The sequence below is a fragment of the Calliphora vicina genome, chromosome 2 (genome assembly GCF_958450345.1).
Source record: "Calliphora vicina chromosome 2, idCalVici1.1, whole genome shotgun sequence".
Lineage (NCBI taxonomy): Eukaryota > Metazoa > Arthropoda > Insecta > Diptera > Calliphoridae > Calliphora > Calliphora vicina.
Window position 1 is genome coordinate 118,875,433 of NC_088781.1, and position 25,984 is coordinate 118,901,416.

Here is a 25,984-nt window from a genome sequence, read left to right on the forward strand (position 1 = left end):
CCCACATATGTAGTTATTAATTTAGCATCTAAATAGAGCATTATAAATTACACTTCTAAAATTGCTCTTGCTTGCAGTTTGCAAACAACTTATTTTTATTTTTTTTTTTGATATTTCAAACTGCAATTTGTCACACATTTGTTCCACTTACAACATTATTGACTGGCTGCTAAAGTAGTCGTTGTATTGTAAATGATTGATTATAGAGATATTTTTTGTCAAGATAAATTTACCTTGACACTATCAAACAAACAGTTATTTGTTGAGGCAGACAAACACTCTAGCACAACAGCTCATCCATCATCAATTGCTTGATTTTCATAATTTTAATGATGCGAACACCTAAAAGTGTGCTACACAATTTAGTGTATTTTGTGACATAATTTACATATGCGAGTGTGTGTAAGGATGTAGCCATGAATTTTGATTAAAAATTTTAATAATTATATAAAATGGCATAAAATCTATGCCATTTATTAGTTTAGATTATAATGACAACATCGAAGTATAAATAGTGTAGGGTTTATTATGAAAATTAATGATGAAACATGAATATATAATTGCAAAATTACTCATATTTATAGTATAGAGTACAAAATGTATACGCTGCTAACGAATAAAACAAATCAAATGCCAAAAATTAATTGAATTACTTTGATTTATCGTGCATAAATAATCATATTATTTAATGTACAGACACATTTACATATGAACATATAGAAGATGTACATGATAAATATGACTATTTTATATTGATAATGATGCTACAATACAAATTATGTAGTATTTGATGCAATTAATTAGTCAAATCCTGCCATAGATAGTTGATGTTTGAAATTAAAACACTCATAGAAAATTAATGTTTGCTCCTAAGGTCATTTGAGATATTTAGGGGAGTTGAAGGGTGGATACTGTGTTGACATTTGTAAATAAAATTATAAGTTAAACATATTACTTATATTAACCAGAGGAAGAATTGTTTGATGACATTTTTGTGAATTTCGTTGTAAGCTTTTATTGTGAAAATGCTAGTAAATAGATCATAGAAGAGATTTAGAGGTTTGTTTAGTAATCTGATAGTTATATCTTAAATTGAAAATGAATGTGGCTAAATAAGTTCCGAATTTGTTTTATGTTAGAAGAGAATTGCAATATCTTAAGGAAACTCTTGAAATTTGCCTGAATTGTATTATGAATTTAAAATTTTGACACAGAAAAGTTTTTAATGAAATTTTTTATACTAAAAACCTTTTCATAAAAGTTTTTATACAAAAAAGCTTTTCATAAAACTGTTTATATTGAAAAGCTTTAAATAAAGCTTTTCATACTAAAAAGCTTTTAATAAAACTTTTTATATTAAATATCTTTTTAAAAACCTTTCATACTAAAAAGCTTCATACTAATAAGAGTTTTTATATCAAAAATCGTCTAAAAAACTTCTTATACTAAAAAGCTTTTAATAAATCTCTTTAAAATAAAAATCTTTTAACACAACTTTTTATTCTGATCAGCTTGTCATAGAACTTTTTATTCTACAATGCTTTTAATAAAATATTTTTTACTGAAAAGCTTTAAATAAAACTATTTTTACTAAAAAGCTTTTCATACTATTTGTACTAAAAGCTTTTACTAAAACTTTGTATGTATACTAAAAATGTTTTAATAAAGCTTCTTACACTAAAAAGCTTTTAATAAATTTTGTTTATACTAAAAAGCTTTTAAAAAACCTTCTTATACTAAAAAGCTTTTAATAAATCTATTTAAAATAAAAAGCTTTTAACACAACTTTTTTTATTCTAAAGAGCTTGTCAAAAAACTTTTTATACTACAAAGCTTTTAATAAAATATTTTTACTAAAAAGCTTTAAATAAAACTATTTTTACTAAAAAGCTTTTTATAAAACTATTTGTAATAAAACTTTTTATACTAAAAAGCTTTTAATACATTTTTTTATACTAAAAAGTATGAAAAGCTTTTTTTATCCCAAAAAGTTTTTCATAAAATTGTTTAAACTAAGAAGCTTTTCATATAACTTTTTATATTAAAAAGTTTTTTTAATATTGCAGTAGAACGCTTTTAATAAAGCTTTTCATAAAAGTCTTCGATCGCTTTCCTTACATTAGTGATCATTGTTAAAGATTATTTTTTTAAATTGGCTCAAGAACACTTAAATATTTTAGTTATTTTGTATTTTTTTTACTTATTATTTGTTAAAATAAATACTTAAGTTTAAAAATATTTTTTGTTTTTAATATCGTCATGCAGTTTTTTTTTTAATTTTTTTAATACGTGTTTTTTATTATAGTTTTTTTTTTAATATTTTTTTAAATTATTATTATTTTTTTTTATTTAAATCATATTATGACATGTACCCAGCAATTAATAGAGAGAAATCATAAGAAAAAAACAATATAGACATTTAGTTTTATTTATATAGTAGTTTTTGGTATATATAAAGAAACAGTTTTTGCGACACTTAGTTAAGACAAATGAAAATTGTTTATTAGATTTAAGAAGAAAAAACTTAACAATAAAAAAAGTAAGAGAAAATAAAACATATTACACATAAAATGGAAATTCTTTAAATCAAATTAGAAAATCCCTCCACCTTAAATCCAATAATTTGAATTCATCTTATTTGTAAGCATCTATATTCCAATGCAAAATCAAAGTAGACCTGTTTTCTACTTATAGACAATATTAATGAAGTGACAGCATCAACTGTGAAGTAGTTTTAAAAGCTCTTGGTGATCATTGTGGAAATACAACATTCTAGTTTTTCCGTTAGATTATTCATGATACTTTTAGAAGATGGCACTATGTATATCGTAGGCGCTGTTAGAGTTAATATCAACTGTATTACAAGTATGTTTTTAAAGTATGTATATTACAACAGAGTGTATTTTTATAATTGTTGTAATAATTTAAATAAAGACTTGATACAATTTTTAAACTACTGATTGCTTTTATTTGAAATTAGAAGAATATGGTTTACTAATTGGAAGGAATCCAACGTTTTTAAAAGGTAAAACATAACAATGCAGAACAAAGATTGGTTGATTGCACTAATTTCAAAGGAGCCACACAATTGAGTCATTTACCACCCTGTTTCTCACCCTGTGCACAGTGTTTTAGAAAATTTTTTTTTTTTGGAAATAATTCGTTATCTCAGGCATTATTTGAGATATTGTTACGATATTGTTACTGGTTGGAGTTTAGGTATTTTCGAGTTGATTTGCATTTGTTCAGCTTCCTAGCACTAATGTGGGCAAAGTTGCTCGCTTCGGGTCTGAAATTTTTTAAAAAAATCTCTAAAAATCCATTTACGAATGAGCTGAAATTTAAAAAGTAAATAGCCCTTAAGAAGATCTACAAAACATACACGTATATTTGTAGGTTATCTCTATTAGTTGAGGAGATATTTTGGTTTATTGATTTATTTTTTTAATTTTGCTCGTTTTTTTACGGTTTTTTAAATATGACGGGCCTATTTATTTCTAAAATTTCATATATAATGGTGATAAAATTCTAAATAAAATAAAGAAAAAACCTTTTAACAATTATCTTGTTCCTATAAAAAGTTACACGAAACCAAAGTCGGAACATGTAAAATGGGACGTATTTTTTATGTTTTTTTTTTCGCAAAAAATCCCATTAATTCTTTCTTTTGTAGAAAAAAATTTTCTTCTGGATTATATAATAATAATAAAAAAAAGAGTAAAGAGTAATAATTTAAATAAAGAGTTGATACAATTTTTAAACTACTGATTGCTTTTATTTGAAATTAGAAGAATATGGTTTACTAATTGGAAAGAATCCAACGTTTTCAAAAGGTAAAACATAACAATGCAGAACAAAGATTGGTTGATTGCACTAATCTCAAAGGAGCCACACAATTGAGTCATTTACCACCCTGTTTCTCACCCTGTGCACAGTGGTTTAGAAAAGTTTTTTTTTGGAAATAATTCGTTATCTAGGGCATTATTTGAGAAATTGTTACGATATTGTTACTGGTTGGAGTTTAGGTATTTTCGAGTTGATTTGCATTTGTTCAGCTTCCTAGCACTAATATGGGCTCGGGCGTGGTCTCTCAAAATTGCTCACCTCGGATCTCAATTTTTTTTAAAAAATCCATTTATGAACCGAATAAGCTGAAATTAAAAACGTAAATAGCCCTTAAGAATATCTACAAAATGCACGTACATTTGTAAGTTATCTCTATTAGTTGAGGAGATATTTTGGTTTATTGATTTATTTTTTTAATTTTGCTCGTTTTTTACGGTTTTTTAAATATGGCGGGCCGACGGGTAAAATAAAGACAAAACCTTCTAACAATTATCTTGTGCCACGAAACCAAAGTCGGAACATGTAAAATGGGACGTATTTTTTATGTTTTTTGTATCGAAAAAAAGCCCATATATTCTTTCTTTTGTAGAAAAAAATGTTCTTCTAGATTATATACAATTTTTATATGATCCGGAAAGACAACTTAGTGCACAAGCGTTTAAAATAAAATTTGGCTCACTTAAGCGGGCAAAACACCCCCTATACCTATCCAAATTTGTCCAAATTTAAAAAAGTAAAAAATTCAGAGTTTTTGGAACTCATTTTCCTCGTTTTAGGAATTTCGGTATTTGGAAATATAAAAATTTAAAAATTCGAATGTCATTGATTTAAGGATATTTGGATCTATATTAGCTCTCTAATGGTTAAAATTTTATTAAAATTTCATATTTTTCTTCATGAAAAATCGCTATATTATATTTTTTTTTAGATTTCAAAGTAAATTATGTCTGAAAAATTTACAAAAATTATTTAGTTTTACCAAACTATCAATCTTCAAGTCCTAGGGTTTTCAGCAATATTAAACACTTATATCAAAAGCTGTTATTCACTCCTCAGAATTTCCACACACCTTGCCCCATTTGAAATATTTGTACGTTTCTTCATATATTGCATGCAAAATGTGTTACACCAAACTTTCTATTACCAATATAGGTGACATTTTAAAATGAAATGCAAGTCAACTCGAACAGACCTCAGCTCCAATTATATTCAATTTCGTAACAATATCTCCAATAGTGCTTGCCTACAAAACCAAGCACCCCAGGTTCGATCCCTGGCAGAGGACGAAAAATTTAAATCATGGTTTCGAGTTTTTATAATTAACCTCCCTCTAAACAATCCATCCAAGAAGCCCCCTGACCACTCCTCCACCTGGAAAAGAGGATAACATCGTGGAAATGGTCAGGCAGCCCGCCACTCCCCCTGGGAGAAAAAGGTATGAATCAAAGATCAGCATGGCTCCCCACCACTACACCAAATACACAGAGGGCGTTGTTTCTAGGCAACGACAGATGGCAGCACCCCATTATCCTAGACCAGCTACAGCAGACCAATCATCTACTTAGCTGGATCAACAACCGATTATCGAAAGTGTCACAAGGTAATAATAACAATCGATTGAATCCTTATGGCAACATCATACATGTATCCGAAGACTCGCTACAGCAGACCAATCATCTACTTATCTGGAACAACAACCGTTTAAACTGATACAAACAATGGCAACATCGTACATGGAGACGCACGATACTCCAATAATTAGGAAGGACAGTGCAATCTACATGGGAAATATGCGAAAAACAACTACTTCAACAATTCGTATAAGATGGAGATGCTTTGTGGAAGCCAAATGCCCCCAAGTGGGGTAATGGAGGGAAAAAAAATCTCCAATAGTTCCCGGGATACCGAATTATTTCCAAAAACAAACGTTTGTAAACCACTATGCTGTGTTCTAACAGCGTAGTGGCAAATTCCATTTTATTAAAGCCATTGTCCTTCCCTACGATTCGATATGCTATTTGTAGTGCAGAGAGAGCAGTCAATTAATTACTTTATACATCCCATGTAATCTAGTATGAAGTCAATTGTCACTTAAGTGTCTCTAAGTAATCTAAAGTGTTGTCACTTTAAATGTTTATTTCGTACTGCACTTTTTAGTGAGTAATTCGTACAAACTGGTTTTATAAAATTTTTTTTGTTATAATTCTCATACAATTTACTTTCATTTTGCTTAAATATATTGACATTCCACGTAATCTAACGTGAAGTTATTTGTCTCTTTAGTGTCTCTAGGTAACCTAGAGTATAGTCACTTAAAAATCTTATTTTGTACTGCTCTAATTAAGAGAGTTGTCGATAGAAGGTTCATCGTCTCGTAGCTAGTTATGTAACTAGTTATCACCATAAATTATAGGTAAAATCACTAGTTCGGAGCAGTCTCCTGGGAACAGCTGGCAACTAATTTCCTAATGTGAAACAGATATTACAAAAGATAATGAAAATTTTCTTGCTTGTTTCTCTCAGAACTCATATCTGTGTTGGTCACAAAGAGAACACACTACATCAGGGAAGCGCAAAAAGAGAAATTGTAGTTTGTGTGCATGTATGGGTTAAAAATAAAAAATCCGCAACAACATCAAGCAACTGAATGAAATGTTTGTATTTTTACGCTCTATTGTTTGAAACTAAATGAGTTATTTGTATTTTTACGCTCTTGCTGTGTGTTTTGTTTACTTTCGGGTTGTGTACGTGTAAATTCACGAAAATCTTCGTAATCTCAACAATATGAACGCCTACCAATGCACTACATTTATGAAGGTACTTGAGTGTTTGCACTGAAAGAAAAATGTTCTAGAATTAATGGAAATTGATATACAGTAAATGTAAAGTAATATGTTTTTTGAATAACATGAATTCTAGAGACTTACAAAAAGCTAAGATGGTAAATATATTGATATATATTATGAATTGGTGGAGGGCTTAGAACTAAATTATAATTATTTTAAAAATAACATAAACAATATAAATAAATAGTAAAAAACTCAAATAAGTTATTAAGTAAATAAATAAAATTAAAACATTTTAATAAATCAAAAACAAAAAAAAACTTAAACTCTTTTTAATTTTTGTTTCTAAAAACTATTTTTTTTTGTTAAATAAAAATTATAAATTCTTTAAATTTTTACAACATTTATCCATTCAATTTCTATACACTCACACACACATTAAAATTTATTTATTTAATTTTTTTTATTAAGAGTTTTTTTCTCTTGTTTTTTTTTGTGAAAAAAAAACATTAATAAATATGCAATTTTACACCTTGAATTTTCTGTTGTTGTTTTTTTTTTTTTGTTAAATCGTTTATTTATTTTGCAACAATATACGAAAACAACACCAACAATTGTTAATATTTTTATTTCTGTTTTTTGTTTGTTAAATTATTTAAAGCAGCTTTGTTGTATTTATAGCAAGGCAAAGAGTAAAGACTATAACAGTGATAAAATTTAACTTTTTTTTATGATTTCATTAAAATTATTTGAAAAAAAACAAGAAACACAAAAAAAATTAACTTGTTTAAATTTACATAGAACATGTAGGAAATGTTTTGTTATGTTTATTTTTTTTTTAAATTTGTAAAAATTATTTAATAATTGTTGACTAACTTGTTGGAAAAGCAACAATTTCTGTTTATTTTATTGTTTTTATTTATTTATTTTATAATATTATTTATTTGTTCATATTTTTTTTTTTGCTGGCTTGATGTTGTTTATTATTTAATGTTTGTTTTTGTTTTTTTATATAAAATTGGATAATGTGTGTAAAATATAAAATGAAAATGTGATACCAAATTATAATGATAAAATTTCATTTCATGTAAATAAGTCATGATATTTATTATAGATATTAAATGAACGAAAAAATCAGAAATAATTTAAATAAAATGAAATTTATATTATGCTTTATTTACGACAAACTAAAAGGTCATGGTTAATATGATGTTATGTGGAAATTTATGCAAAAAGTTTAAGCTGCACAGCTAAAATCTTTGATAGCAACCAGATTATTTAAAGCTGATTATATATAATGGGTGTTTAATTAAGCTAATGGAAAATTAGTGTTGGTTAAACAAATTAATTTAGCAATAAGCTAATGTAGCTGGATTTAAAAAAAGTTTCTATGGAAGAGAAATCAGTTTAAAACAAGCAAGAATTATGTATTCGGCTATGCCGTCTTGTATACCCCCAATCAAGATGTAACAATAACAGTGTAATACTGGAAAAAACTCACAGTCAAACCTTATACTTAGTTTGGCGATTTAGGTGACCAATTTTTCGTTATGGGCCTCCAAATATTCTGAAAATCAGTGGGCTTTCAAAAAAAGGTGTCATCAGTTTTTGGCCAACAGCTAATTCTGACTTGGTGATACCGCTTAACTATATATGGCAATAATATAGATAAGAGTTCACCAAACAATTCTTGTTTACATATTTTGCCAAAAAAAATTGTGTTTTCGTGTTCTTTTTTTTGAAAAAATATAGTAAGAAATTTGTTTTTTTCATTTTTTCACAATAACTTACTGGGACTCCTAATTTTTCACTGACAATATTTAGCAAAATTGTAGCTAGGGTAAAGCTGAACAACTATTGTGAACATATCAATGCAATCTTAACGTGTCTAGGCACTCTAAATAGCTAATAAAAATCATTTTGTACCTTAAAGATGGACGTTTTTTTTTAATTTTTTAATGCTAAATCAAAGATTTTTTGTTGAAACAGTCTGATCAAGTGCAAACTTCTCTGTCATGCTGTATTATATATGATTTTACTACCCATTGGTAATACAATCGTATCGATAGTGTTTACTCCTTGTATTTTTCCTAAAGTCTTCATTTGCTGCACAATGTTATTATAAGACAATTATGAAAGTTCAAGTCATTTTCATAGGGGAACCTTGTTTGAAGACTAGAGACAAATGATGCCTACCTGTCGCCACAATACTTTACACTACAATTTCAGAGTACTTAGAACTAATTTGAGCAAAATTTTATCAGGATTGCAGCATTATCAAAAGATTATCAGGATACTGAAATCCTGATAATATTTATGGCTGCTTAAACAGTATTCCGTGGGGAAATTTGTATGGGGGCTGGGTGAAATCATGGACCAATATTGTACATTTTCAATAACAAACAAACCTTATAAACAGAGATAATTTGTGGAAAATTTCAGCCAGCTAGCTGCCTACCATTGGGTCTTATCATATTTTCCACAGACAGACGGACGGACGGATATAGCTTCTGAATTGTCCGGCTCTTATCTGAAAGGTCAATACTGCTTCTGTCAACAGGCATCTGTATCTGTCAAAATTTGAACAAGCTGCATCGTTATGTTTTGTTTGACAGCCATTGATACCAGACTATCTCTTGATTTGAGGAGAAATTGGGAAAAATTGAATTTCGTTGCTCATTAAGCATTTTTTTTGGGGAAAAACCCTCACTCTAAGCTTGATTAATACTACGGGAACTCGGCACCATCAATTTCAATGGTAAAAAAAGGTTTACTGAATTTCGTTGTGGCCGTACAGGCACACAAACACGCCTAACGTTCTAAACGCCCAGTTGAGGTCTTTACTCCCTAAACAATTGAAAAATTACGATATGGTGTTCACCGATCGGATATTGAGTGTGCGAGAGAATGTGGAAGCCTTAAGCATCTCACATAGCTCAGTGGTTTCAATATTAAATGATGAGTTGGGTATGAAAAAGCTTTCCGCAAGATGGCTGTCGCATTTGCTCACAATTGGGTGTACAAAAGGGTACACACATATGTAGTTTCTATGGCAAAATTCCATGAATTAGGCTGCGAAATACTCCCTCTTCCGACATATTCTCCGGAGTTAGCCCCAAGTGACTATTTCTTGTTTCCAAAGCTTAAGAAATGTCTCAGAGGAAAGAGATTTGACGATGAAATCATTTCACTAAAAATACCTATTTTTATGACCTCGACAAATCTTATTATTAGAAAATCAAAAAAAAAAAATATGAAAAACAATGATTTTTTATTAAAAAATCTGTGTTTCATTCAGAAAGGCACGGACTTTTTGAGACACCCTCATTCCCGATTTTGACGATTTTCAATAGGTTTCGTCCTTGGGCCAAAAAATAAATATACAAAATTTAATAGCAATAGTTTCAAAATTGCGACCTATACGATGCGCACAAATGTACATGGACAGACAGCCAGACATCCAACCAGACGGACAGACATATGGGTGGACGAACATGGAGACTCAGAAAATGATTCTAAATCGATAGGTTCACTTTAATGTGGTTGTTAGACTAATAGTTTAGGACGTCACAAACATCAGCACGAAAATAATAAATGTTAAAGAATCAATGGCTCTAATTTTATAAAACGAAACGACAAATGTTAAAGTAAAATTCTATGGAAAATATTCAAGTTTCAAACCCTTACCCCAGTATTCTTCTCACGTTTCCGAGCGCTTCGTTTTATAAAATGAGGCCCTATATTACCTCATCTATTTCAGAACAAACTTCATAAATCCTTATCTATACGCCTTATTAAAACCTGTAAATTTTTTTTTGCCTTCTCCCCCTTTAAATATTAAAATATTGACCACCAAATTTTGCTTATTTAAGCTTTTTAATGGTTGTTACAATTTATTTGTTATTCGATATTGTTTGTCATATTTTTGGTTTAAGCCACATTGTTGTTGTTTTGCCAAACGCTAAAAAAATTCATATGACCGTAAAAAAAGGTGCTGTGCCAAAATAAGATTTACGTTATTTACTTATTCAAGTGAAAAGTATAAAAAATACTAAACAATATAAATAATAAAATCTGACATAAATTGTTAAAAGAATAGCAGGAAATTTGGTTTGTGTTTTTTTTGGGTATTTTTTACAAAATGGCCAATATAGGTATTAAAAATGGTGGCAGGTGTTTGTGGAAGAAATTGTGATAAATAGAAAGAGGGAGAGAGAGTTATAATAAATAATGGATAAATATAAACTAAACTGACAAACAATTTTATGGGAAAATACTTAGGTAAATGTTACTGGGTTGGGTAAAACGAATTTGGTACTTATTTATAATAACCGAGACATGGTAGATGTAAAGACGATTTTTTCAGTTATAACTGTATTAAAAAGGAACTTGTCCTGGCTTTATTTGACATAATAAAAATTTCTGATGATAAAGCACTAAAAGCTACTTTTTATACCCACCATACAAAAAAAGATAGATTGATTTTCGTAGAACCAAAAAGTATATAAATTCTGGTCCTTATAAGATTCTATGACGATCTAGTTATGTATGTCCATCTGCCTGTCTGTTGAAAACACGATAGGGCCCAAACTAAAAAAGCTCGCTGTCTGAAATTTTCCATAAATACCTTCTGTTGATAAGGTTTGTTCGCTATTGAAAATGAGACAATATCGGTCCATGATTTCACCTAGCCCCCATACAAATTTCCCCACAGTTTGAGCATTATTTATATATGTTGATTATGAGGCAGTTCTGATGAAGTTTTGCACAAATTAGTTCTAAGTAAGTGCTCTCTAAAGTATGTCGACCGTTATCCCTAGTCCCCATACAAGGTTCCCCTCAGAAAATTACTTGAACATTAATAGTATTCTTTATATTCTTATTATATTAAATATCGTGATGAAACAAGCTTTATATGAACCTAAATTTTTCTAAAAACTTTTGTGCGGCTTGGTTGGTAATTGACCTAAATAAAATTTTTTTTGTCACATATTGATGGCAGCTGAATATAACATTCTTACATGTTTTTTAAATGAATTTGCTATAAAATTATAAATTAGGTACCTTTTTAAAAAGCGTACTTTGATACAAGCGTACAAGGGAATCATATTTTAAATAAATTTTGCAAATGAGATCAAAAAAGTCCTTTTTTTTTAAATGTACTTTGATATTTTATATAATTTTAATACTTTTTAAAATTTTTTAGTAATCAGAATTACCAAATGCTCTTTAAATGTTTATGAAAAAATTCGAAAAAGTACCTTTTTTAAAAAAGTACTTTTTTTTGCTTTTTACAATTTATGTACATTTATTTTACGGAAATCATTACCTTCCTTATACATACATTTTTTAAAAGAAAACAAAAAAAAAACTTTATAAAAATTGTTTGGTATACAATAAAATTTTAGTACTAAATTGTATACTCGTATTTTAGGATATAAATTCTCAAAATTTATTAATGTTTTAAGAACTTTATTAGATAATTCCAAAAAAGTTATCTTACTAAAAATGTACTTTGGTAGTTTTACAATTCAATGCTTAATTATACCCTACACCACCATCGGGTATAATCGACTTAGAATCGCTTTTTCGATTAAACAATGTCCGTCCGTCCGTCCGTCTGTTTGGCTGACTGGCTGGCTGTCCATGTAAACCTTGTGCGCAGAGTACAGGTCGCAATTTTGAAGATATTTCGATAAAATTTGGACCAAGAACCAAGTCTGTTGAAACTGGCTGAAATCGGTCCATTATTTCACCTAGCCCCCATACAAATGTCCTTCCGAAATTGGACTTTATCGGTCATAAATGTTTAATTTATAAATGTATCTCCACAAATTGCGCTCCAAATAAGTTTCATATATACAAAATTCATGTCACCAAATTTTGTTACGATCGGTCCATAATTAGTCATAGCTCCCATATAGACCCGCTTCCGAAAATCACTTTAACGTGCATAAATCTCTTAAAAATTTTGGTATACTCACAAAATTCAACATAGTAAACTTTCATATAGACATAAATCACACTACCTAATTTCATGGTGATCGGTCCATAATTGGTCAAAGCCCCCATATAAGGCCCACTTCCGAAAATCACTCAAAAATATAAATTATTGAAATTTTAAAAGAAAAATGTTTTTGCTCTTTTACTTACTGTAGGGTATTATATGGTCGGGCTTGACCGACCACACTTCTTACTTTTTTTTTAAATAAATTTTGTAAGAGAGATTTTACAATATATAAAATTTTCATACTGTTTTTAATGTTCTATAAAATATATCAAATTCCCTTAGAAAATTAAATAAGGTACTTTAGTACTTTTTGCAATTTGAAGGCTTTTTGCCTAGAATTTATTGCTTTTTATCAATTTGCTTATTAATTTAGCAAAACAAAAAAATTCAAGAAGTATTTTTAATTAAGTACTTTATATGGGTAATTCCACAAGAGTCGCTACCACGACTGAATACACAAAAACCATTGAAACTTTTTTTCAAGATGATTTGAATAGAAGAAAATAATAAAATGTTACTATGTGAAAGTATTTAGATCATATTACAACATTTTAAAGACAAAAATAATAGTTTAAACTGATTATATTTAATATTTTAATGTTTTAGGCTAAAATTGCAAAAACTAGACTCTCAATTAGCTTATAGTATGAAATGAATTTAACTCTGATTGTTTTTTTGCTATTGCCAAATTGTTTATTGAAACCGAATGTATATTTTCTATTAATTTTTTTAGTTTTTGTATACGTATATTTACAGAATATATATTGTTTTATTATAAGAGAAAAATCTGTCACGTACGGTATGTCACGTACGATATTTTATTCATTATGAAATCATCCAAAGATTGTTTTTATTTAAATATGACGGATTGTAAAGGAAACATTTCGTTTATTGTAAGAAATTAAAAGAAAACATAACGCCTCTCACGATTCGAATATTTTCGCATATTTCTATATGTACCTCAATATGAGTTCCGTTTTATTTCACGTACGATATATCCACATTTCGCTCGATATTTTGGACAACAATATTTCGAAAGAACTTTTTATTATTTTCAAATATAGTACCCTCTGAATGGAAAATAAAGACCAAATTATTTTTTAGATACTCAAATGTCACGTACGATGATATGGTATTGCCCATATGCAATTTGAGTACTTTTTATAGATTTTTGCATAAAAGTGATAACTTTCTATTACATTAGAATAATTTTCAAAAAGGTACTTTTTTAAAATACAAACTTTTAATTTTTGTAAATAAATGGTTTAAGAATTTCCAAAGGATTTCAGGGTACTATTTTGTTTAAGAACAATTTTTTTCCCCAACAAATATTTTCAAGCTTTATCTTAGAGTATACTTTCGTGTAGTCTCGCTCACTTGTTTTTAGTTTGAAAAATAAACCTCAAGGAAATAAAAACAATTTTAAAAAGTACTTTATAAAACATACTATGGTAATTTTGGCAATTCAAAAATCTGTTATGAAATTAACATTATTATTTTCGTAAAATTGGAAAATTTCCAAAAAGTACCTTTCTAATAATAGTAGTTTTATACATTTTAAAACATACATTTTACACTTCTTCATAATATCTACTTTTAAACAGACTTGTGTTATGATAATTAATATTAGCATTTTTAATAAATTGAAAAAAAATTCCAAAAAGTACATTTAAAAAAGTACTTTAATGCGTTTTAAAACGTACTTTTTTTACATTTTATCATGATGTCTACTTTTTTTTTTTTTTTATTAAAATTCTGTAATAATAAAAGCCTTCATATGGCCAACAAAGTATTACAATAGTTGCTTAATTTATTCTTAAAATAACCCTAAGAAAACTATGTTAAATATAGTTTTAAAAATTATAATACGGCATCAATTTATAACAATTATAATAAACGAAAAATGTAACGAAAAAATTTAAAGCCCAAAGTCAGTGGTAACATAATTCGGAGTATCTTTAAGTGTTATTAAAGTGTTCAATCAGCTTATTGGAATAGACGGAAGGAGAAAAACGAAATAACCTTAATGATGTTGGCAGTTGATTCCATAAGCGTGCAGTTCTAACTAGAAAGGATTTTTCAAAGAAGGAAGTATATATTCTTGGTATAAGTACTTGTACATTTCTCGATGAACGATTAAATTGTATTCGTTGCATTATAAATTCAGGAGTTGAATGTTTGATGATTTTGTAAAAGCTTAAAAGAAGTTTCATGGTCAAGAAATTTGAAAAAGAGCATCGGAGAAATTTAATAACATATTGTGACACATAATCCCGTCGTCTGAGCTGAAATACAAATCGTACGATTTTATTTATCAAAAGTTCGATTTTTCTAATATTTCCATTTGATGTACACGAGAAAATATCCAAACAATATGATAGTTGTGACATCAATAAGGCATGGGCCATTTTATATCTTACGTGATACGGTAAATATAAGTTAAGGGAATATAAACGTCGGAGCGTAAAATTAACTTTTGAACAAATTCCATTTATATGAGATGAGTAGCAAAGTCCGTCATCCAGCACCACACCTAAAACTTTCATTCTATCCACATAATCAATATTTTCCCCATTAATTTGAACTATAAAATTTTGAGGAAAAGATCCACCAAATTTCATAGCCTTCGTTTTAGATAAATTTATAGAAAGACAATTTGATATTATCCAAGTTTCCACCATGCACAAAGTATTACTGACCAATGTCTGCAGCATATCCAGTGATTGTGTCTCAAAAAATAGAAGTTGGATATCATCAGCAAATGCATAGATCTTACATGAATCTAAGTCAGTAACAGAAAACAATTCGTTCATGTACATTGAAAAGAGTAATGGTCCAAGTACAGAGCCTTGAGCTACACCTGAATTTATTCGTCTCAAATTCGATCGAGTTGCATTAAACATAACAAACTGTTCACGGCCATGTAAGTAGGAAGACACTAATCGACAAGACAGTCTCGTAAACCCGAACTCTAGGTTAAGTTTCCTAATCATTTTAACATGATCGATGCGATCGAACGCTTTTGATAAGTCCAAGGAAACCAAAACGCAAGATCTATTTATATTAATCCTCTCCCTAATTGCCTCAGTAATACCCAATAGTGCAGAGGACGTGCTACAATTCCTTCGGAAACCAGTTTGTCTGTCATCCAGTAATGAATGTTGAGAAATATATTGTCCTATTTGTGATTTCATTACATGTTCGAAAACCCTGGAAAGGGCAGGCAAAATACTTATTGGCCTTAGATTTGTCAAGCTTAAGTCAGTTCCCGTTTTAGGAATAGGTATTACCTTCGCACACTTCCACCTGTGTGGAAACGTTGATGTAGTTATAATAGAGTTGAATAGATGCAGAATATGATCAGATATGAGGGGAAAAATTAGTTTATAGAATTTGAATGGTATCTCATCCACTCCACAAGCATTTGTCTTAATTTTACCAAATGCATCATATAGATCAGACAAAGAAATATGTGTAAACGAAAAACCATCAGTATGGCTGTCATAGAGTCCATCTACGACGTTACTTTCAATATCTAATTCTAAACCCAAAACATCACAAAAATAGTCATTCATCTGAATAACATCCACATTGTCTTCCGAAGGTTCATTAGATGCTAAACCAGCTGTTCTTAAATGGCTCCACATCTCCCTTGTATCCATATTTTCAAATTTCCTCGAATAGTAGCCTTTTCTCATGTTACGCATAACTCTTTTTGCTCTATTTCTAAATTTACAAAAAACCTTCCAACTCGCAACAGTTCTATCCCTCATATATGCTTTAAAAGCAATGTCCCTAAGAGACCTTGCATGTATCACCTCTCTCGAATCCATCCACGCTACCTTCTCTCTTCTTATCTTAATTCTAGAAATAGGCACCATAGAAAACATTCTAGATATTAATGAATCCAGTATTGAGACTTGATAGTTCACATTGCTGGTATCATAAAACAATGATAGATCATACTCAGTTAAACAGGAGGCTATATCATCCATATCTACTAAAGAATAATCGCGATATTCCTTGTAGAAACTGTTTCTTGCACGACAACGAATATGGTCGAAATTAAATGATGCAAAAATCAACGAGTGGTGAGAAAGAAATGGGCATTGAACTTGATTTGTTCTGTTTAAAATAGACGGATTACTTACTAGAAATAAATCTAAAAGCGATGTGGATTGATGCTGAACATCAAAATATGTTGGTTTCAAGTTATGAGCGATAGATAAATTCAAACGATCGCAAAAAGATCGAAATTGGTTTGACTTTGCTGTGTTAAATAAATTGTTGTTGAAGTCGCCAACAATTATTATATTGTCATATTTCTCAAAAAGATCTACCACAGTATTCTCAAATATAGCCAAGTTACCCTTCGGTAAGTAAACAACTCCAAATAGTACAGTAGTACCACCAACATTTAATTCAATAAAAAGAACTTCGCATTCACCGTACTGTGATACTACATTAACATGTCTATAACGAAGTTTACGGGACACATAAATACCTACCCCACCACTTCTTCCATCTTGTCGATCATTCCGACAAAAATTGTAATTCGATATAGCCACTGAACCACTTGGGACATGCGGTTTAAGCCAAGTTTCTGTGACAGCAAAAATGTCTAATGATGATTCTTGTATCATGTTGCTTAGTTCATTAAACTTAACGGAATATGTGGCTGGTTTTATGCTTTGGCAATTACAATGACCAATATTTAAACTAGATAGTGAATTATTAAAAAAACTTCGAAATTCTTGAGCATCACTGACAATAGGACCTAAATTTACGCTAACGGAATTCATTTTTATATGTTATAAATTGAAGCCGTAAAATTAAAACTAAATACTTATACATATTACTAATATAATTCAGTTTCGATTTAATAAATAACTGCCGATAATTATATAACAAAAATGCAATTTTTAATACTTATATACATAAAATGCAACAGAGAGTATTAACAATTAGATTAGTCTAAAAGTTTTTTGAAATTTTATGTATATATGTACAATATTACCTAATGCAATATACATAAATATTTATATTTTAATAATATTTTATAAAAAAAGTGTATCAAGGACTATTTAAAATGACCAATAGTAAATTCATTCTTGCTAAATGTATTTCAATATATTTTCTATTATTCATTTATAGAAAAAAAAAATAGAGAGATTAATATATACATTAAACACTTTTCATAATAAATTTTTAAATTTATCAAAGGTTTATAAATCAAATTTTATATGAAAAGAAAACAATTGAATGTATATTTGTAATAAATTTCTTGTAGTGTAATAAGTTGTTTATGTTAATAATCTGGTAACTATTAACATAACAGAAAAAGAATATAAAAGAAATAGAAAATTATTACTTTATTTAAAGCGTATTTAGCTAGGTGGTGAATGAATATCAAAAGCACAGCTGTTATATATTTTGTGCAGTGATCTTGACAGATAGAAGTAACTAAACAAAAACAAAAATACTTCTTCTTTATTTTCTGTATTGTTATAAATAGCTGAATAGAGATAATATGAAAAACAATATAAGTATGGGAAGGAAGCAAAAATGCAAAATAAAGAAAGCATAAAATAATAAAAGTGAAAAAAAAATTAAAAAATAGGAATAAAAATAAATGTTTTCTTTTTTATAATGCATATACATTAGGGTGGCCCCGTTTGTATGGAGAAAAAATAAGGTATCGATGTTCCCGCCTAAAATGAAAATTTGATTCATTCTAAGACTACGTTTTGAAATTTTTTCGTCCTAGGGTCAATATTTGGCGAGCTGGATCAAAGGATAAAAAGGTCCTTTTTTGAGGTTTTTTACATTTTTTCCATATTTCTTCCAAAGGAAGTATACGTAAATTTGGTATCATATGAAAGGTCTTTGAGAGACGCATTCAATTGGTTAAAAGAAATTTAAAAAAAAAAATTTTTAATTAAAAATTTTTAAAAATTTTCGACAAAATTTTAGTTTTTTTTAATTTTTTCATAGAATTTATTCAAATACATAGATGAAATTTCTTGATCATAAACATCATGTAATTTCACCGAAATGGTTTTTCTCGTTTTTTAAAATTCAATCCAGTTCAATGTTTATTCAAATTTGTTTAAACCTAATTTCATCCCTATCTGACAATCTCTGTACTCAATTCATAGTATATGTAATGGGCATCAAAATAACTCAAATTTTATAAGCTTTCCATCGATGTATAAATTCGTATACTTTTCTTTTGTTACACTACGAATATTTAAATTTAAGCTAAAACATTATTCCATAATAATAATAATAATTTGCTTTTGAATGTTGTTGTTTTTTGTCGTTTATTTTTAAAGTAATGAAGAATTTGTATAAAATCATTGACAACTAGTAAAATTTTAAGAGAAAATTTTTTCTCTTTTTTTTAATTTTTACAAAAAATCTTATATATGGTCACCTTAAAATCAAAAGGGCATAACAACCAAAAAAATAAAATTTTACATTTTGATTGGAAATAATACATTGCAACATAGCACATTTTAGAACACTGTTGTCAACAATACCAATTTTATTTATTTTAATTTTATTAAAGAAAAATTCAAAGGGCATATCAGACATGATTGTGTAGGTTGGGAGATAATAAATGTAATAACCAGGGAAACCAAAATATGCAAATGCATGTTTTTTCTGGTGAGTCTAATGAGCACATGGATAAGATATTTACACGTTTCAGAACTATTTAAGAATTTTGGCATCGATTTGTTAGTGCATATTTTTGCATATTTTACCCTTAAATACATATTTTTGCATATATTTGTTTTAAGGGCATATTTATGTCATATTTTGCGTTTTTAGAGCATATTTTACTGTTTAATAGCATATTTTGAGTTTATCAAAAACAAATTTAGTCTTACTTATTTTTCGCTGTTGTGTTACAGGTTTTTACTTCCTTTGTTTAAAATTCAAAACTGAATAATAGATGGCTTTTCACCAAAAAAAAAAAATTTTTAAAAAAAATTTTATCCAAAAAATGAAAAAACTGAAAAAAAATGTTCACCTAAAAAAATTTTTTTTTCCAAAAAATTAAAAAACTGAAAAAAAATTTTTGTTCACCTAAAAATAGTTAAATTTTTTATTTTGAAGTATAATTATGTGAAGGGTATATAAGATTCGGCACAGCCGAATAGCTCTCTTACTTGTTTTAATATAAAATAAGCACTATTCTAATAATAGCTCCATCTAAATATCAAATTTTAGTTCTAATTCAAACTTAACCGTTCTAAGTGTTAAAGAAATATTGTCTTTTAAATTTGCTCCTGTAACATCAGTTGATGTCGAAAGAACATTTTCTATGTACAAAAATGTTTTCAGATTCAATAGACAACGATTTTTATTTGAAAATTTAAGTAAATTTTTTTTGGTTAAAAATTATGAAAAAGTTTGTTTTTTTAAGAGCATATTTTTTAAATTTCAAGAGCATATTTTAAAGTTTTTACTGCATATTTAAAGCGCCTAAAACGCTTTTTTTAGAGCATATTTCTGGTTTCCCTGGTAATAACAAATCATTTTTATAACAAAAATAGTTTTCATACTACATATTTTTTTTTTGCTTTTATTTAAATTGCAATCTATCTTAATACAGATAATAAGCAACTTTGATAAACAAATTTAATAAAACGTTGATAGATGTACTCTTTTAAGTACAACTATAAGTATTATAAATTTACATATTTGTGAAATTTAACATATTTATTATATACTTATTATTTATTATATACTTCGTCAATTCACAATTCCAACACTCAATTTTAATTGTCATTCCTACACGGATTTAATAGATTGGAAAGAGGTAGCCTTCTCAGAGCCCCCTTGCATTCAATTTTACTCAATAGAACAATTAATGAAATACAACGACTCAAGCAACATTATAGATATTCCAGGTAAAACATTATAAATTCTCATAAAAATCGCGATAATAAAATTAAACTTTTTACTAGAAAATTATTTTATCTTTGGTTAAGCTATTATGTATAAAATCGTGATATTTTAATAATATATTACTAATTTCAGATTTTCTATGTCATTCACAAAATACAGAACGATTTGTACATTTTGTCAGTCAATCCATGCTATCAGTAATCGAAAAAAATCGACCTTCTTATATTGCTAATAGAATAAACTCATGTAAACGAATTTGTAAATAAATATATATGAAAAAATTATGTTAATATTAAAATATTTTCTATGAATTTATATTTTTAAGTTTTAACTGTTAATTATATTTCTCATTTAGCAAACAATATACTAAACAATGTAAAAATATATGTAATAAGCAGTTTTTCACATGTTACTTAAAATTAACAACAACATTCCAAAGGAATAACATTAAAATAATCATTATAGCGCGATGTATAGTAAATGTTTTAGCTTAAATTTAAATATTCGTAGTGTAACAAAAACAAAGTATACGAAATTATACATCGATGGAGAGCTTATAAAATTTGAGTTATTTTGATGCCCATTACATATACTATGAATTGAGTATACAGAGATTGTCAGATAGGGATGAAATTGGGTTTAAACAAATTTGAATAAACATTGAACTGGACTGAATTTTAAAAAACGAGAAAAACCATTTCGGTGAAATTACATGATGTTTATGATCAAGAAATTTCATCTATGTATTTGAATAAATTCTATGAAAAAATTAAAAAAAAATAAAATTTTGTCGAAAATTTTTAAAATTTTTTAATTAAAATTTTTTTTTTTAAATTTCTTTTAACCAATTGAATGCGTCTCTCAAAGACCTTTCATATGATACCAAATTTACATATACTTCCTTTGGAAGAAATATGGAAAAAATTTAAAAAACCTCAAAAAAGGACCTTTTTATCCTTTGATCCAGCTCGCCAAATATTGACCCCAGGACGATAAAAATTCAAAACGTAGTCTTAGAATGAATCAAATTTTCATTTTAGGTGGGAACATCCGCAACTTAAATTTTGGGGCCACCCTAATATACATACATACAATATAGTACATTTTAGTGGCATCATGGATATATATATGTTATAGACAAAATTATGACTTTGTAAAGTCCGGATATTTTTCCAACATCGCAAATAGATTCAACTGCATCTCCATTCCCTCAGTGGTAGTAATTGCTGCAACTGGCAGATCGCTATTGTAAAATTTGTATTTCGTGATTTGTTTACTTTTTTTCAATTTACGACATATGAATGACAACTTATTCGCCATAGGTGTTAAATGGTCATTCAGGAATACTCTTTCCTTTAATTCACCTCCAATCAGATCATCCAATGTTAAGGCTCGAGTTTCAAAATATTTTTTCATTAGTTTATCTCTTGTGTTAACAGAATTGAATTTAACTAAAACTTCTTTTCGATTTTTTATATACAAGCCTTGGTTAATATCATTCTCAGCCAAGGGGATGTCATATACCGAACCTAGCTTTAAAATTACATCCATTAGGTTTGGAAGGGCTGCTGGCAATCCGGATACGATGATATCAGGACGATTCATCCGCCTCATTAAGACATTATTGAATTTCTCTAATTCAGTAAATTTGGTCGATGTACTTTTATCAATTTGTTTGACAAATTCATAGCAATGATTAACATCTGATTTCATGTTACATATTTCTTTGCTGAGTTCTTCTTTGATTTTTCTCATCATGACATCAATTTTAACCTCAAACTCCTGAGTGGCTTTTGCAATCTGTTCTTCAGTAAGTTTACGATGGAGTTCTAGTTTATGTTCAATATTGTTATTGATCTCTTTTTATATTTATTTTACTTTTATATTTTTATTAATTTTTTTTTAACATTTTTGTATTTTCATACTTTATGGAATTTTAGTACAAAATGTAAAATTAATTTTGTACAAAAATTTAAAAAGTTATTATTTTAGAAAAAGTATTTTGGCTCATTATAGATTTCAAAAGTACTTTTTCCTATAAACGTGGTACTTTTTACAATTTTAATACTTTAAAATCAAATAAACAATAATTTTCTATAAAATTTTTAATGAAATTTCTAAAAACTTCTAAGAAGTACTAAAATAATTTTTACAATTTTGTTATTTTTTGAATATTTTTTTTTAAATGAAGTTATAATATTCTATTATTATATTAAAAAACAAGTAAGAAAGTATGGTCGGTCAAGCCCAATTATATAATACCCTACTCCCAGTAAATGAGCAAAAAGATTTTTCTTTTAAAATATCAATAATTTATATTCGTGAGTGATTTACAAAATGGGCCTTATATGGGAGCAATGACCAATTATAGACCGATCACCATGAAATTAGGTCGTGTGATTTATGTCTATATGGTTATTTAAGTTGAATTTGGTGAATATACCGACATTTTTAAGTGATTTATGCACGTTAAAGTGATTTTCGGAAGCGGGTCTATATGGGAGCTATGACTAATTATGGACCGAATTTTGTATATACAAAACTTATTTGGAGCGGAATTTGTGGAGATACATATATAAATTAAACATTTATGACCGATAAAGTCCAATTTCGAGAGGACATTTGTATGGGGGCTAGGTGAAATAATGGACCGATTTCAACCAGTTTTAATAGGCATGGTCCTCAGCCAGCCAGCCAACCAGACGGACGTCGTTTAATCGACTCAGAAAGTGATTCTAAGTCGATCGGTGTACTTTAAGGTGGTTGTTAGACTAATATTTTTGGGCGTTACAAACATCTGTACAAACGCATAATACCCTCCCCACTATGGTGGTGTAGGATATAATTAAACATTTATGACCGATAAAGTACAATTTATCGGTCAATTTATACCCTACACCTACAAAATTACTATAAATTTATAAAATACCGAAGAACTTTTTTTAATCTCTTTAACAAACTTTATTTAAAATATGATGAAAGGTTAACATTTTCGTGATAAAAAAGTACATACATTGCAGAAGTACCAAAGTATGATTATAATTTATTTGACCTTTATTTAAACTTGGTGGAAATGAAAAAAAATCTAAAAAGTACTTATTTTTATAATTTTCTTTTGTAACTTAAAACTCCAAGTTTTATACTTTTTAAATTTTAAAATTTGTATTCTTGTCTTTATAAAGCGACCTGTGGTCAACTGAATTTCGGTGGCTAAATGCCAATTATCACCTCCGCCTGGTAGTTCGATAGACATTATGATAATTTTGAGAGTGTTTTAGGTAACAACATCTTAAAAGGATTTTTGTAATATCTGATCCAGATATTAGATTAGCTATGAGGTTAGGTTGGAAATAGTTAAGGACTGGGAACGGGCTGTCTGATTGGCATACAGATGACTCGATGCAGTTTTGTGGACATGCAACTTTTCTAGGTATGCAGAGAAAATTCATAGATTTTAATATCTACTGTTATCGGCAACCTATTCGGGATTATTTATATACTGGATGTAATCATATAAGGGACTTATAAATCCTGCATATTAGGGTCAAATTGAGTGAGGTTTTTGCTGGGGAAATCGGCAGAATGATGAACTAAATGGCAGCACAAATGTTCATTTAGGTCGCAATATGTAGAATCTCTTTGATACTTTATATAATTTATGTACTTAACTTCCGATTTACGAAGTCATATAAATTTAAAGATTAAATTTGCTTTATTTTTAAAGCTTTTTAAATAAAGCACAATATAAATAAATATAATTTTTAAAAATGAGCAAATAAAACTTTATAATAAAACCGAAAACTTGTTTAAAACTCAAACTTTTAGTTAAACGTTTTATATTCAATTTTGTTTTAATTTATTTTCAACACCAACATTTAGTTTTGTTTTATATAATTATATATTAATCATAATTATTTAGGAGAAATTCCTTTAGAGAAAAAAAAACATTTAGTTTTCGTTACCAAAAACAAAGAAAAATTCAAAAAACACAAACACAAAACACACATTTAAAACTAAATTTAACAAATAGTTTTTAAACAATTTAACAGAAAAACACAAATAAAACTTAATTTTAGAGAAAATTAAACCAAAAATGAAAAACATAAAAAACATTGAAGTCGCTTTTTCATTTTGTTTATTAGAAACTTGGTAAATTAGAAACTGAAGTGTATTTGTTTTATTGAAATAAAAAAAAAAGATTTTGTCTTTTTGTATAGTTAAAGCAGAAAAATCTTTTTTTTTTTTTTTTTTTGGTTTCCTGAATTATTAAACAAAATACGGGTACATGTCACTTACCAAATTTAACCACGCATTTGTGGTCAGAATCTGATTCTTTTCATCCTATAATGAAATATTTTTTACATGAATTATTATTATAGTTTTGTGTCGTTAAGCTAAATTAAATATTCCAAAAACGCGTTTCTTTTTTTTTTGTATTTTTTTTTCTTTTTTATAAAAATATACTTAAACTTATTAAGAAAATTAGAAAGTTTTATTGTTTGCAAATAATTGAAAATTTGCCAACTTACCACATCGATTATTTGCTGTAACGTTAGGCCAAACTTAACTTCTAAGGGATCCGATTCATTTGCCACTGGTCGCTCTAAGGTATTGTAGGTGGATAAAAGGTGGTTGAGTAAACGTTTTTCGTGTGGTCCTTGGCAGCTTTCTGTAAAGAAGAAAATTATAGAAATTATAGAATTTTGTAATTAAAAAGTACACAAAAAGGACAATAATTAAAAAGTACTTTTTTTAATAATACTACTTTTAAGAGTAAATTATTGGGGGTGAATATCGTGTTTATAAAACTAGTTTGAATTTACCAAAAAATGGCCATGAATTAAAAAGTACCTTTTCAAGAAAAGTACCAAACTATGATTTTTAGGAATTTTCAGGAAAATTTTTAGCAAATATTTTCAATTAAAAAGTACACAAAAATGACAATAATGTAAAAGTACTTTTTCAATAATAGTACCTTTAATACGAGTAAATTAATATCGCGTTAAAAAAATACTATTATATATAAAACTAGTTTGAAAGTACCAAAAAATGGTCATGAATTTAAAAGTACTTTTTCAAGAAAAGTACCAAACTCTTGTTTTTAATAATTTCCAGGATAATTTTAAACAAATATTTGCAAATCAAAAGTACAAAACGGACAATAATTAAAAAGTACTTTTTCAATAATAGTACTTTTAATACTTTTAATAACAGTAAATTATTGGGGATGAATATGGTGTTTAAAAAGTACTTTTATAAAGAAAACTATTTTGAAAGTACCAAAAAATACTCAAAATTGCCATGAATTAAAAAGTACTTTTTCAAGAAAAGTACCAAACTATTGATTTTAATAATTTCCAGGATAAAGAAAACTATTATAAAAGTTCCAAAAAAGTACCAAAAGTGGCCATGAATTAAAAAGTAC

The 25,984-nt window shown here is 27.9% G+C and overlaps 1 protein-coding gene across 1 annotated transcript in view; it reads right to left on the bottom strand.

The window, feature by feature from the left end:
- nAChRalpha6 (nicotinic acetylcholine receptor alpha6) overlaps positions 1 to 25,984 on the bottom strand; it is a 531,258-nt gene that overhangs the window by 177,152 nt on the left and 328,122 nt on the right. Inside the window, exons 2-3 of the mRNA XM_065500448.1 lie at positions 25,089 to 25,228; positions 24,856 to 24,900 (exon numbers count right to left, since the gene is read on the bottom strand). Of these exons, the coding sequence (XP_065356520.1) occupies positions 24,856 to 24,900; positions 25,089 to 25,228 (185 nt within the window). The remainder of the gene's footprint in view (positions 1 to 24,855; positions 24,901 to 25,088; positions 25,229 to 25,984) is intronic.